This window comes from Leuciscus leuciscus (genome assembly GCF_965113295.1).
Source record: "Leuciscus leuciscus genome assembly, chromosome: 14".
NCBI lineage: Eukaryota > Metazoa > Chordata > Actinopteri > Cypriniformes > Leuciscidae > Leuciscus > Leuciscus leuciscus.
Window position 1 is genome coordinate 30,671,746 of NC_138738.1, and position 11,887 is coordinate 30,683,632.

General features: G+C 37.3%; 2 protein-coding genes across 5 annotated transcripts; both read right to left on the minus strand.

Moving 5' to 3' along the window:
• Positions 1 to 512: 512 nt before the first annotated feature.
• casp8 (caspase 8, apoptosis-related cysteine peptidase) lies at positions 513 to 8,472 on the minus strand (the record flags this gene model as incomplete). Of its 3 annotated transcripts, none has more annotated exons than XM_082136914.1 (10): positions 513 to 1,506; positions 1,876 to 2,377; positions 2,471 to 2,588; positions 3,157 to 3,212; positions 3,296 to 3,317; positions 6,021 to 6,076; positions 6,180 to 6,330; positions 6,588 to 6,687; positions 6,888 to 7,192; positions 8,319 to 8,472. In XM_082136914.1, the coding sequence occupies 9 exons, from the start codon at positions 7,184 to 7,186 to the stop codon at positions 1,377 to 1,379; spliced, it is 1,434 nt and encodes a 477-aa protein (XP_081993040.1). In that variant the 3' UTR covers positions 513 to 1,376. The 3 variants fall into 3 exon arrangements, with proteins under 3 accessions (XP_081993040.1, XP_081993041.1, XP_081993039.1); XM_082136915.1 differs by having other exon boundaries at positions 6,888 to 7,189; positions 8,319 to 8,453; XM_082136913.1 differs by lacking the exon at positions 8,319 to 8,472 and having other exon boundaries at positions 6,888 to 7,198.
• Positions 8,473 to 8,836: 364 nt separating this feature from the next.
• On the minus strand, positions 8,837 to 11,880 carry catip (ciliogenesis associated TTC17 interacting protein). 2 transcript variants are annotated; one of them, XM_082136980.1, is made up of 10 exons: positions 11,622 to 11,879; positions 11,417 to 11,485; positions 10,824 to 11,009; positions 10,646 to 10,701; positions 10,417 to 10,497; positions 10,147 to 10,314; positions 9,890 to 10,014; positions 9,598 to 9,674; positions 9,397 to 9,485; positions 8,837 to 9,098 (listed from the first exon to the last, which is right to left on the minus strand). In XM_082136980.1, exons 2-10 carry the CDS (start codon positions 11,481 to 11,483, stop codon positions 8,919 to 8,921), a joined length of 1,029 nt encoding a protein of 342 aa, XP_081993106.1. In that variant the 5' UTR covers positions 11,484 to 11,485; positions 11,622 to 11,879; the 3' UTR covers positions 8,837 to 8,918. The 2 variants fall into 2 exon arrangements, with proteins under 2 accessions (XP_081993106.1, XP_081993107.1); XM_082136981.1 differs by having other exon boundaries at positions 11,417 to 11,880.
• Between the last annotated feature and the right edge of the window lie 7 nt (positions 11,881 to 11,887).

The following is an 11,887-nucleotide window of genomic DNA, read 5'->3' on the forward strand; positions in this document are numbered from 1 at the left end:
CTCGCAATAAAACACAACATTGTGCTTTTGTAAAATAAATTCAAGCAATCCGCCCCCGAAATGTAGCTTGACTACGTCAGACTTCGTACTTCCGCTCAATTTCAGTTCGCTTCTGTACTCAGTCTGAGATAGCGACCTATCTCCCAGTTTTCCTCCGGCCTCAAAACAGCCGGCCAATCAACGAACAGAGGGCGGGCTGAGAGCCGTGACGTAGACGCTGATTGTACCATGGATGCATAGATTTACTTCACATAATCTGCAAAAGTCGTTCACAGCCATGTTCACTCTGGTATTTCGCTCTATGGTTTTGTTTTCGCATCATACATGTGTTTACAGTGGAAGTTCGATGCGGCTGAGCCGGCGTTTAACACACGTCATAACCAAACCTTATGTGATTGGCTTACGGGTAACCAATGATTTTAAACTTCAGACAAGCGCAAAACTGCAATGGAAACTGTTTTTGCGCATTTCCAGGTCACCTGACGTAGATAACGCGGTATGTTTGGACAGAAGATGAGACAGAGTTCTTTATTAAATTCATATAAGACAAAAGAATTACAGGAATAATGGATTCTAAACCTCAAATAAATTCCACAATCAAGACCTCGAAGCAGATATGAGGGAGAAACACCCAAAAACACCTCATATGAGCCTCTCACAAGTATAAAGGGTCTTTCCTTACCACGCCTATGTGCAAAGTTTCAAGAGTTTTCGAGCATGTTAAGGGCCCGAAAGGTTGACAGAAAAATAATAATAAAGAATCCTAAGGAAAACAATAGGGCCTTCGGCCCTTTCAGGGATTAGGCCCTAAAAATAACTCTCCCTTTTTAAATCTAAGAAAAAGAAATGACATGCTTAAAATTGCAGGCGAAAACTAAAAAAAGGTAAATAAATGACACTTGAATGTCTAATTAGTTTATTATTTTCTATACATCAGTTATTTCCTACCATTTTAAAGTCTTTAACAACTTTAAACTCTCTCGGTTTTTAGTTCTTTCAGAAACATCAATAGATCTGCATTTACAATAGCATTCAAAACTAAATTATTTAAACTGCTGGTATAGAAATCACATTACATATTTAAAAAAAATAATTGTGCCCGTTAACAAATATAAATGTTTTTACTCTTAAATTGCATTAGGCTATATGGTTAAACAACCAAATTTCCATAACTCAGAGTCGACTGAATGTGGAGTCAACTGAATCTCATAACCTTATTTAATAATTAAGACCAGACTCTAAGAGATAGCAAGATCAATAATCTGTAGTACCAAAGTGCCTCGATCCTCCCTGAAAGATTAATATAGATTCTGAGCAACGGAATAATGTAAACTTGTCCAGCGTAAATCCAGTCATACCAAAGTCAATCAGTAGCTTCAGTCCAAGGGAAGAACCAGCTTCTTGGTGAGGGTATATCGAGGTTCAGGCATCTGCTTGTAGCCTTTCAAAACTTTGGTGCTCACTTCACGGTTTACCTTTGTCAGAATGGACAAGATATCCTCGTTTCTATCAGAAAAAGCAGAAAAAATTCTTTGGAAATGCCGAATCATTTTCCCTCGAATCACAAAGAACATAATTCCTTGTGTCCTTCATAATGTCCTTGCTAAATAAAAATATAAATTTCTTTTAAAACAAAACAAAAACGGATGCCAAACTTTTGAATGGAAGTGCATGTATGAATAGCATTTCTTAATCTGCATAAATGGGTCAAACTGGTGGAAATAGATGGGATGACTGGTGGAAACTAAAGACTGCAAAGTAAACATCACAGAACTGGAACATGACTTTATACAGACCCAGCAAAGGCACATCTAAGAAGTCATGTGTATATCTTTCATCCAAGGCATGAATGAGTCCTCTATGTTTTTAACTCACCTGGGGCAGATCTGCAGCTGTCTACAGAGCTCCTGGATATAGATAGACCCGTCTTTAGTGTGGCGAAAAGACTGGTAGTACTCTACTGTGGCCATTCCGATTAGGAAATCAGCTTTAATGGGAACCTTGCGCAGTGCAGGATTATAAGCATCTTCGTCAAGTGTTCCTTCTTCTGTATCGTTCACTTGTCCATCTGCTGTCAATATACCGTTCTGGCCCTCATTACCCTGACAGGCCTGAATGAAGAAAAGCTTGGGCTTGCTAGCTAGTGTGGGGCATTCAGCAAAAGGCAGTGTGAGTTCATGGATTTCAACCGGTTTACCATCTGTGCCCAACACCGCGCCTTTCTCTCCATGCGAGAGGACACAGCAGACAAAAGCGCCCATTTTAGTATGATCCTTTTCTGCAAACTCCTTTATCACGTCTTTTATATCTGAGGCCAGCAGATCGTCCCGCACCTCAACCGTGAAATGCATTCTCTCAAATAAACTAAAAAGATCATCTACAGAAATAGAGAGAGAAAGTGTTCATTTAGAAATCACAATTTTAAGGAATAATACGTATGAGATAAAAAAAGGATTAATACTCAAAATACCTTTGTCCTTCTCAGTGCCTTCTCGGTTGCGGTATGGGGTATTTTCTTTAAATCTGTAGTTGTTGATGATAAGACAGTATCCAAGAGGCCGCTGAGTCATGGTATAATATTCATCTGACTACATGAATGCAAAGCAAATCACATTAAAATGACATTTATTTACATATTACACAAATAGCCAGTACACAACACACATCTGATTCATAGAAGATCATTGTTAAATCCTATTTGTCTCAGCGGTGGAACTATGGAAATGAAAAACAGCCTTTTGTTACTAGAGTATGTGCTATGCCTTGATGAAAAAGTTCAAATCTATCAGCTGTGGGAGTATTGGGTTATATTAAAACAGTCGATGATAATGACCTTGATCCATAAATTAATCATAATTGATGTGAAATCCTGGATGTGTACTGATACAACAATCCTGATAAAATAATCCTTATCGTTTGAAAACAGTGCGTTTCAAACCCTCCCACACAACTTTTTGTTCATTTTCAGTTCAATTTGAATGAAGCGCTAACATAAAACAGCTCTTCACCAGAACCCAGAAGTGTTGCTTGCTGAGCATTTGTTTGTGATTTACATAGGAGTGTGAAACTATAGAACTAAACATCTATAGTAATGGTGCATTCAATTATAATTTAACAATGAAACAATTAAGAATAAAAAGTCATTGTCTTTTTTACCTTGGGTGGAGTGTCTGAATCGGTGAAAACCGAGCAAACAGAAGAGAGTCTTCTCCCTAAGGAAAAGCGTATAAGGTTAGAGATAGATACATTTAAAAAGACCATTAATGTTCAGAATTGTATTACATATATAACTCACGTCCATCCACTATGTTCCTTTGCTGTGTTGACGGCAAGATGTGGAGGGAAGAGAAACAATTATTATGCATTCAATTGCAGTATATTTATCATTGCACTCTACTATTACAACTATTATTAACTGGTCAATAATTTTCAAAGGCTTTTCATTTCAAGAATGTTAATTTATGTGAAAATATTGATTGCTGATATAAGCTGTAGATGTGTGGTTCTCAACCACCCAAATAAAGGACTGCCATTCTATTGTCTACTCCAGAACGGAGGCCAAGGAGGCGAGGAAGAAGAGGCGGGGTGCGGGAGCGAATGAGACGGCAACATCCGTCTCGCATTCCCCTGCCTTCAATTATCCTGTCCAACGCCCGTTCTCTCCGAAATAAAACTGACGAACTCCAGGCTCTTGTTCGCCATCAACACGCATTCAAAGATGCCTGTATCCTGGCCTTTTCAGAGACCTGGCTCGGGGAAAGGGACGCTGACGGTGATTTAGTTATAGACGGGTTTGGGATCCCGTTTCGCACCGACAGATCGTCCACGACTACCGGGAAATCATGCGGAGGTGGAGTATGCGCGTCCATAAATGAACGTTGGTGTAAAAATGTTATAGTGAGAGAGAGACTCTGCACCAAGGACGTGGAGCTGCTTTCTTTGTCCATGCGCCCTATGTATTTGCCACGAGAATTCCCACAGATTTTCGTTACTGTCGTTTACGTTCATCCAAAGGCGAATGAAAAAAAACGCCTCAGAGCTTATCTCTCAGTCTGTGCATAAACTTCAGTCTTTATCTCCTGATGCTCCTAACCTGGTTTTAGGAGATTTTAATCATTGCTCATTGGACAAATCTCTCAGGAGCTTTTATCAGTACGTTTCTTGCCCCACTAGGAAAAACAGGATTTTGGACAAGTGTTATGGGCCCATTAAAAATGCATATAAATCAATTTCATTCCCTCCTCTTGGCTCAGCTGATCATAACTGTGTGTACTTGGTTCCATTATATCGGACATGTCTTCAGAGGGGGAAGGTGACAACTAGAAACATCAAAGTGTGGTCAGAAGAGGCCACCCTCACCCTCCAGGGCTGTCTGGAGAGCACAGACTGGGAGGTGTTTATCGAATCCTCTAGAGACATTCACGAACTCACTGATGTGGTCAGTTCATGGATAACTTACTGTGAGGACGTAGTTGTTCCTGTAAAGACTGTCAGAACCTACCCAAATAGTAAACCTTGGGCAAGCAGACACCTTAAAGTGCTACTAAATAAAAAGAAACAGGCTTTTAAACAGGGAGATTCTACTGAGCTAATGTCTGTACATAAGGAAATTAAAAGGGAAATTAGGAGAGCTAAATTATCTTATAAAAGAAAACTAGAAGACATGCTTAGTAATAATAATATGGGTTCAGCATGGGACAGTATCAGGTCTATGGTCGGTTTGACTGACAATGTAAAGAAAAGGGTCTCATTAGATGGGTTTACCTCTGATCTGGTCCTGGCACAAGAGCTAAACAAATTTTACTCCAGATTCGATGAGCATTTTTTCAATAATGAAATAATGACGCTGAGAAATACAGCACAGGAATCAAAACAAGTTTCTCCTCTTTTTGATGAACATTCTGTTGTTAAAACTTTTAAACGCTGTAAAATAAGAACAAGTGCTGGTCCAGATAATATCAGTAGTCGATTACTCTCCAACTGTGCTGAACAATTAGGCCCGATTTTTTATTATATTTTTAATTTATCCTTGTCTCATCAGAAGGTGCCTCAAATCTGTGGAAACAGTCTACTATAGTCCCTGTTGGTAAATCTAAACATCCTAAATCATTAAATGACTTTAGGCCTATAGCCCTGACCTCATTAGTTATGAAGTCACTGGAAAAACTGATCAAAGCTGAACTGCTGAAAACTACTGAACACCTGATGGACCCCCTGCAGTTCGCGTACAGGTCCAAGAGAGGGGTTCAGGATGCCACCATAACTCTGTTGAATAACATCTGCAAGCATCTTGACAGTCCAAACAATCATGTCAGATTGATGTTTGTTGATTTTTCATCTGCCTTCAACACTATTCAGCCTCATCTACTAATCCTTTGGTCTGGAAGGTAGTATTGTTGGCTGGATCTTGGACTTTCTTACAGGCAGAACACAAAGAGTCAGAGTAAATGGCCAATTTTCTGATCTATCTGTAACATCTACTGGCTCACCACAAGGGTGCGTTCTCTCTCCTTTGCTGTACATATTGTACACAAATGACTGTCGTAGCATTTTTGAAAACCGTCATATATTGATATATTTTTACGCAAAATTTGGTTCTCTGTTGGCTCACCACTTGAAGGTCAATATAAATTCTGGTTGAGAAACACTGCTTTAGATTTTTTTAAGAATCAAACCCAGATCAGTGGCGGCTCATTGGGGGAGGCAAAGGAAGCACAGCCTACCCAAAATATTGAGGTAAAAAAAAAATGGGAGAAGGACGATTTAGTGTTAATAAAAATTATTACCAGTTATTCCTTTCATTTTCATGTCATTTTCTTTAGATTTTCTGTCTAAAGTTTAACACACCAACCATTCTAAAGCAGTTAAGCAAAACAGATAAATACACAAATCCTTGGCAGGGGATCCCCAGACCGCTACAATTTAAAACCCACCAGCTGCCACTGACCCAGATAACCACATCATGAGAATGATTTGTGTATCTAAATGCATATTTTAAGGCAAAGATTTTGCTTACTTACATTGGGTAAAGACGGTTGTTCATTATTAGACATTTCCTGTAGAGGGAGTCTGCCTCCTATTAGAAAAAATAAAAAAAATAAAAAAAATTTCCCTTTTGTCTAATGTTTGGATAAATGAGAAGAGCAGATATAGATAATTAATTTGATTTAATCAGTAACCTTGTTCTGGGTCTCTGTCCATATTCTGGAACTCCTCTATCCCACAGGCCAGCTGTTTGTCACATTTCTCAAGGATACCGTAAAGTTCACCGAGGTTGTCTTCCCCAAGCCTCTGCTGCTTTTCCATCTCAATCAGAACATCTAGAAGTGACTGTATGGTTCAAATAAAACAACAGGTTAAAGAGCAACCCATAATTACTGTAAAGTGTAGACAAAAAATTAACAATGACCATTTTTTTTATTAAATAAAATATATATATATAAAAAGAATATGTTCATTTACAAAGCTATTTTTTGCAGTCAAAGTAGTTCTTTATCAGCAATAGCGTATTCCACTTTCACAATAATTTATTATTTGTGTGCAATCTGCACTAACATTATAACTTCAGGGCTTAAGATAAAACTCACAGCCGATGGTCCTAGTTTTGCTCTTGGAAGTTCCAAAAGGAACTTTAAGGAGCGAAGGTTTTCTTCTGTCACGTCCTCAGATATTTTAAAAAGCATCTTTCTGATGTGAAGAGGAAAACAAAACAAGACACAGACATTGTGACATCAAGAAACCTATTTGAAATTGATAAGTGTTCTTGACTTCTATGCATCTTGTTGAGCACGTCAGTGTGCTTATCTCTATCAGACAATCACTTTAAGAGGGGATTTTTGATTGTAGTAATCTACATCTATACGGATGGTAAGGAATTTTCTTCATACCTGTAGGCTGATACACCTTTACTAGAAATGTCACGTTCTGGCAGTTTTCTATTCACTTCCTCTTTCGAAGTTTTCAGGATGACAAGCAAGTCAAGGCGCCCAATTGTGATCAGAAGCTCAGGGACAAGTAGCTTGTCATCAAGCAGTGCTTGCTCTTCCAGTCGCAGGAACAGGTCTTTGGCATCTCTTACCGTCTCTAAACGCTTCTTGGGAATCAGGTCCATGCACAGAAACTTCAGCTGGGCCACATCAGCACTTGTCAGGTTCTCGTCAATCTCATGAAGCGTCAGAGGATCCATATTCTGCTGCATAATGTAAAATAGCAAGTCAATGAAATAAAGGAAAAACATTTTAAACAACCTTAGAAAGCCCATACTTTGTGACAGGACTGAAACCACCATAGACATCGAGGGGGACAATTCCCCTCCAATAATTATACGCGACCAAATCGGCCTCTCAAATATTTGATATTCTTGAAGCTGTTCTGTTGAAGCTCTATTAAAAACGACTATTTATTTTTAGGATGACAAAAAAATCTTTATAAGTTGCATTTTTAGGCCGGTCTGCCTCAGCAGTCTAACAGTGCTCGTCAATGGCAAAATGATCAAGATTTATTTATTTTCATTTATTTAATTTAACTTTATGAATTTAACTTTATTATTCAATTTAATTTGTAAATATCTCAACATTTTTAATTTATAATATCCAGTGATGCCAATTGCTAATCTTTTTTATCAAAATGCATGAAAATATGCTATTATTTAATATTTACATGATTCAAAACATCTTCACAACTAGGCTACATCTTCTCAACTAGGCTACATCTTCTCAACTAGGCTACATCTTCTCTAAATCCATTCCAATTCTTTCATTATTTAATTCCTTAAAATAAAAAGACCAATTTGTGAACTTTTACTCTGATAAACGTAAGTTCAAAAACATGTCTCAACTTGCCCAACCCAACATTTATGAAAAAAAAAAACCCCTGTCCTGAGAATACAGCGTTAATATCCTTCCGGTGTTTTTGTTTTGTTCACAGAAAATATGATAATGGCATTTTTGTTTGGAAAACAGAATACTATCTTCTTAGTACTAAAATACTAAGTTTTGAACTACGCATTTGATCGTATATACACAACTACAGAGAAACACACACATAGGACTTTTGATAAATGTGACAACATACCATACGGACAACATTTAAACAAGTATAAAAAACTAGTTTTAGATCAAGTTTATAATGTCACACTTTACGACACTACTGCCACTGCTTGTAAGTTCCTGTCAACAACCCAAAAACCTTGTTTGTCGGGTCGAGAGCTACAATGCTACAGCTAAAATCAACCGAAACCTAAACTAAGTTTTGACAAACACATCCATGAAATTGAACTCGAACGAACAATCAACGAAAATGCTCAAAAATCCTCTTACCTTTAAATTTACAACATCCAAGTGAAATAAAACCAACGTAAACAGTCGTGGTACCAAAATCAATATAGCCTGATCTACATGCTAAAGCTGTTTCCAATCCAACGCGTTTTTACTTTCAGTTTCAGCCTCTTCAATTTAAACAGGAACTCAGGAAGTGACATAAATAAGGGTGTGTTCACAAATGTGTTGGATAATTCTGGAATTTTACCTTCGAGTCATGGAATTCTAAAGAAATACTTAGTTTACAGACCGGAAGAAAAACATATGTATTATGAGTTTATATGTATCAGTATATACAATTCAATTAAAATGATTTATGTTATATGACAAGACAAGCTAGAATGTTTTACACGCTAGAATGTTTACTGTTTTAGGTATTGTTTTATATGGGCAAACATTCTGTGCAGTATTTCTTTATTACTGCACTACCAATCTACAGTGTCTCTCACATTAGGATCATCCATATGAATCAAACACTATTACAGTACATCCAAAAAAGCATAGTCATTATACCAAGGCATTATTAGAAGAAAACCTTTATTTTCAATCTCTGCTACATCACACAATGTGTTCGTGTTAATTAACTTTTTTTTTAATTTGTCAATTTGTGAGTGATTTTCCTGAAGGACTTTGAGATGCAAAGGGTGCAAAAAAGTCACGAGCAAAGGAGAAGACGTCTTGAGGTTTCCTCAACAGCAGGAACTGCAGGAAGTCTGCCATTAAAGCCTTTAGCTCAGGGTGTTGTCTGATGTAGGAGGAGTAGTCCGCTTTGAGTTCCTCCTGTGTCATAAACGAGTGACAATGAATCCTAATTAGCTTATATAAAATTTGCTTAAAATTGACCTTTATTTTACATTGTACTTTGTGTTAAATTCCTCAAATTTCTAAAATAATTTAATTTCAGGTTTAAATTAGATTTTGAAACCCAGAGTTTCAACATGGGCTTGGACCTGACAGTGTATTTTAATAACCACTAACAAGTCTTTTTAAACAATAAATTATCACACAAAATATATATTTCTGATATCATTGAGTGATATATGGCATCAGTTAAATGCTTATGAACAGTTATAGGCACCTTTCTGTCAAGAAACTGTGAGTAAAGCTCCATATCTTCCTCCCAGATGAGTGGCTTCTTCTCAAACACTGGAATGTGGTCTTTCTCCACTAAAAAAAAAAGCAAAACCTTTGGATTTATTCATAATTTTTTTTACTTTAAAGTTTAAAGATTACTTCTGATCACAAAGGAGCAGACTGCAAAGTGTTAAAGTCTTCAAACCTCCATCGAGCAAGAAAGGCAAATGCAGAAGCTTCATAATTGCAGGTGAGCCCAACTGCACTCTGCTTGCCAGATGCCTAAGTGTAAAGTATTTTAGGCAACGTTAATTTTCAAACAAAGGTCAAATCTTTTAAATTTCTGTAGCTGCTGAAAAAAGCTTTGCATTTGTAAACAACTATGTATGGCAGCTTTGGTTTTGTTTGAAGGACGCTAATCAACGGCTATCATCCACTCTTATGAGAAACCGATGACAAGTTTTCCTTTTTAGCATAAAACGAAGAGAGTATTCTACCCATCAGGCATGAAGTAGCAATGCCAAGTTGCTGAGGAGTCCTTTGCAGAGGAGACAGTCCTTTCAATCCCAAAGATATCGACTAACTCTTCCCCAATCATCTGCTTCTTCCACCCAAGTGCTCTCTGAAGCAAACAAGTGGATCACGCAAAAATGATAAACAGTCCACCACCTTCAATCATGTACTGTTCATATAGATTTCGCCTAGAAATAACATCCAAGGGTTGATCTATAAGCAATAATCTCCCTGGACTTACATAAACTGATTTAGAAAGCACTGTATCTGAATCAAATGACAGGAACGTCATGTATTCTGGAACAGTCTTCTGCCGAGCCAGAATGCGCAGGATCAGGAAGTTGGACGCCTCAGACACAAAGCCTTTTAGAGAACTCAATGGAAATGTGAGGGTTTGAATCTTCACTCCCTAAAGAAGGAGTTAAAAGATGAGAAATTTCATTATACTTTTTTTTTTTTGCACATATTTAAGTATATGTATTCAACATATGTAGTGCAGCATAGTACTCACCTCTGAGTTGATCCTGTTTACCACTAGTTGATCATCCTGTCTAACAATATGTACCTTCCGGTCCACCGTCTGCTTTTCCAGCTGGAATGTTACAACACCTCAGATTTGGGTGGCTTTACATTTCGATTTAGATCATTTCATTTATTGTTTATAAAATATTAAACTGAATTACACGGAACCTACCCTAAGTTTTTCATAAACTTTGCTTTTAAATCAATAGAAAAGATACCTTTACATATTCATGATGATTTTCTACCAGTATCTCAAGATTTCTGGATATGTAGGCTGGCAACAACACAAGGGAACAAACACAGAGTTTAACAAACTTTAAGAAAAGATTGAGAAAATGATACAAATGCCATGTGTGTTCTCACTAACAAATAATAAAGAGAAGAAATAATTCAGACCTTCAATGGATGTGCCACAAGGAATGTCATCGATCGTTCCATGACTGTTGGCATGGAGCAGATAGCAAAGCTCCTCGTTGTAGCTCGCCTTGGTGACGCTAACAGAGAAGTCTCCCAGCTCCCTGCCCGAATCTGACACAGTCACAAGTGAATCCGCAAACAAACAATCCTCCAGATCCCTGGATCCTATAAGTGACAGCAGAAGTGGCTTGCAATTAGAAGTCCATTGAAGATTCATTTATTGTGATCACAGTTAGTGGATCTGAAAATACTTGCAGAAACATTAGATGTCAGTGCTTCATGCTTTATCACACTACTGGCACAAAGCCTCCATCCTGCAAATTTATCATAGTAAATCAAATTATATATATATATATATATGTTCAAGTTATACATAAAAATAAATAAAATAAAATATATTAATAGGCATACAGTGCAACTTTATGCACGTGAAGGACCTTAATGCCATTAACAGATGGCCCCTGACCCTAAAATAGCATCTCAGACAGGCAAACTTTAAAAGTAACGTCATTTATTTGATCATAATCATGTTTAAATTACTTACCAATGAAAAATAAAAAAGAATGACTTACCAATGCCGTGAATAAACTCCACTGCATTAACTGAAGCTTTCAGTTCTTCGGTTTCATTCTCCTCCATGTCTTAGAAAGTCCAGATAAAACCAGAGATTATCACAGCATTAATTCAAAATAATTGCCTAACTGTGACCTATGAAATATCGATATTCTCAATCATATTGAGAATTTAAAAACAACGCGCGTCTTTGTTTCTTTATACCTGGATTGTATGTTGCTTTTAACAGCTCGGTACGTCAGCAAATTATCGAACGAGCTAACTTACTTTGCTAATGCTATAAAAAAGCAGAATAAACAGAATCAATTACAAACTGACACATATGGCTTTAACGCGACAGGAAACAGCCCAGACTACTAACAGCATCTACATTAGGCATTTAAACCTTTTTATTTAGGGTCTATTTGTGTTTTTCGTTCATGCCTCCAACTTATTAGCTTCTTCGGTTTCCTTGGTAACGATGTTGTTAA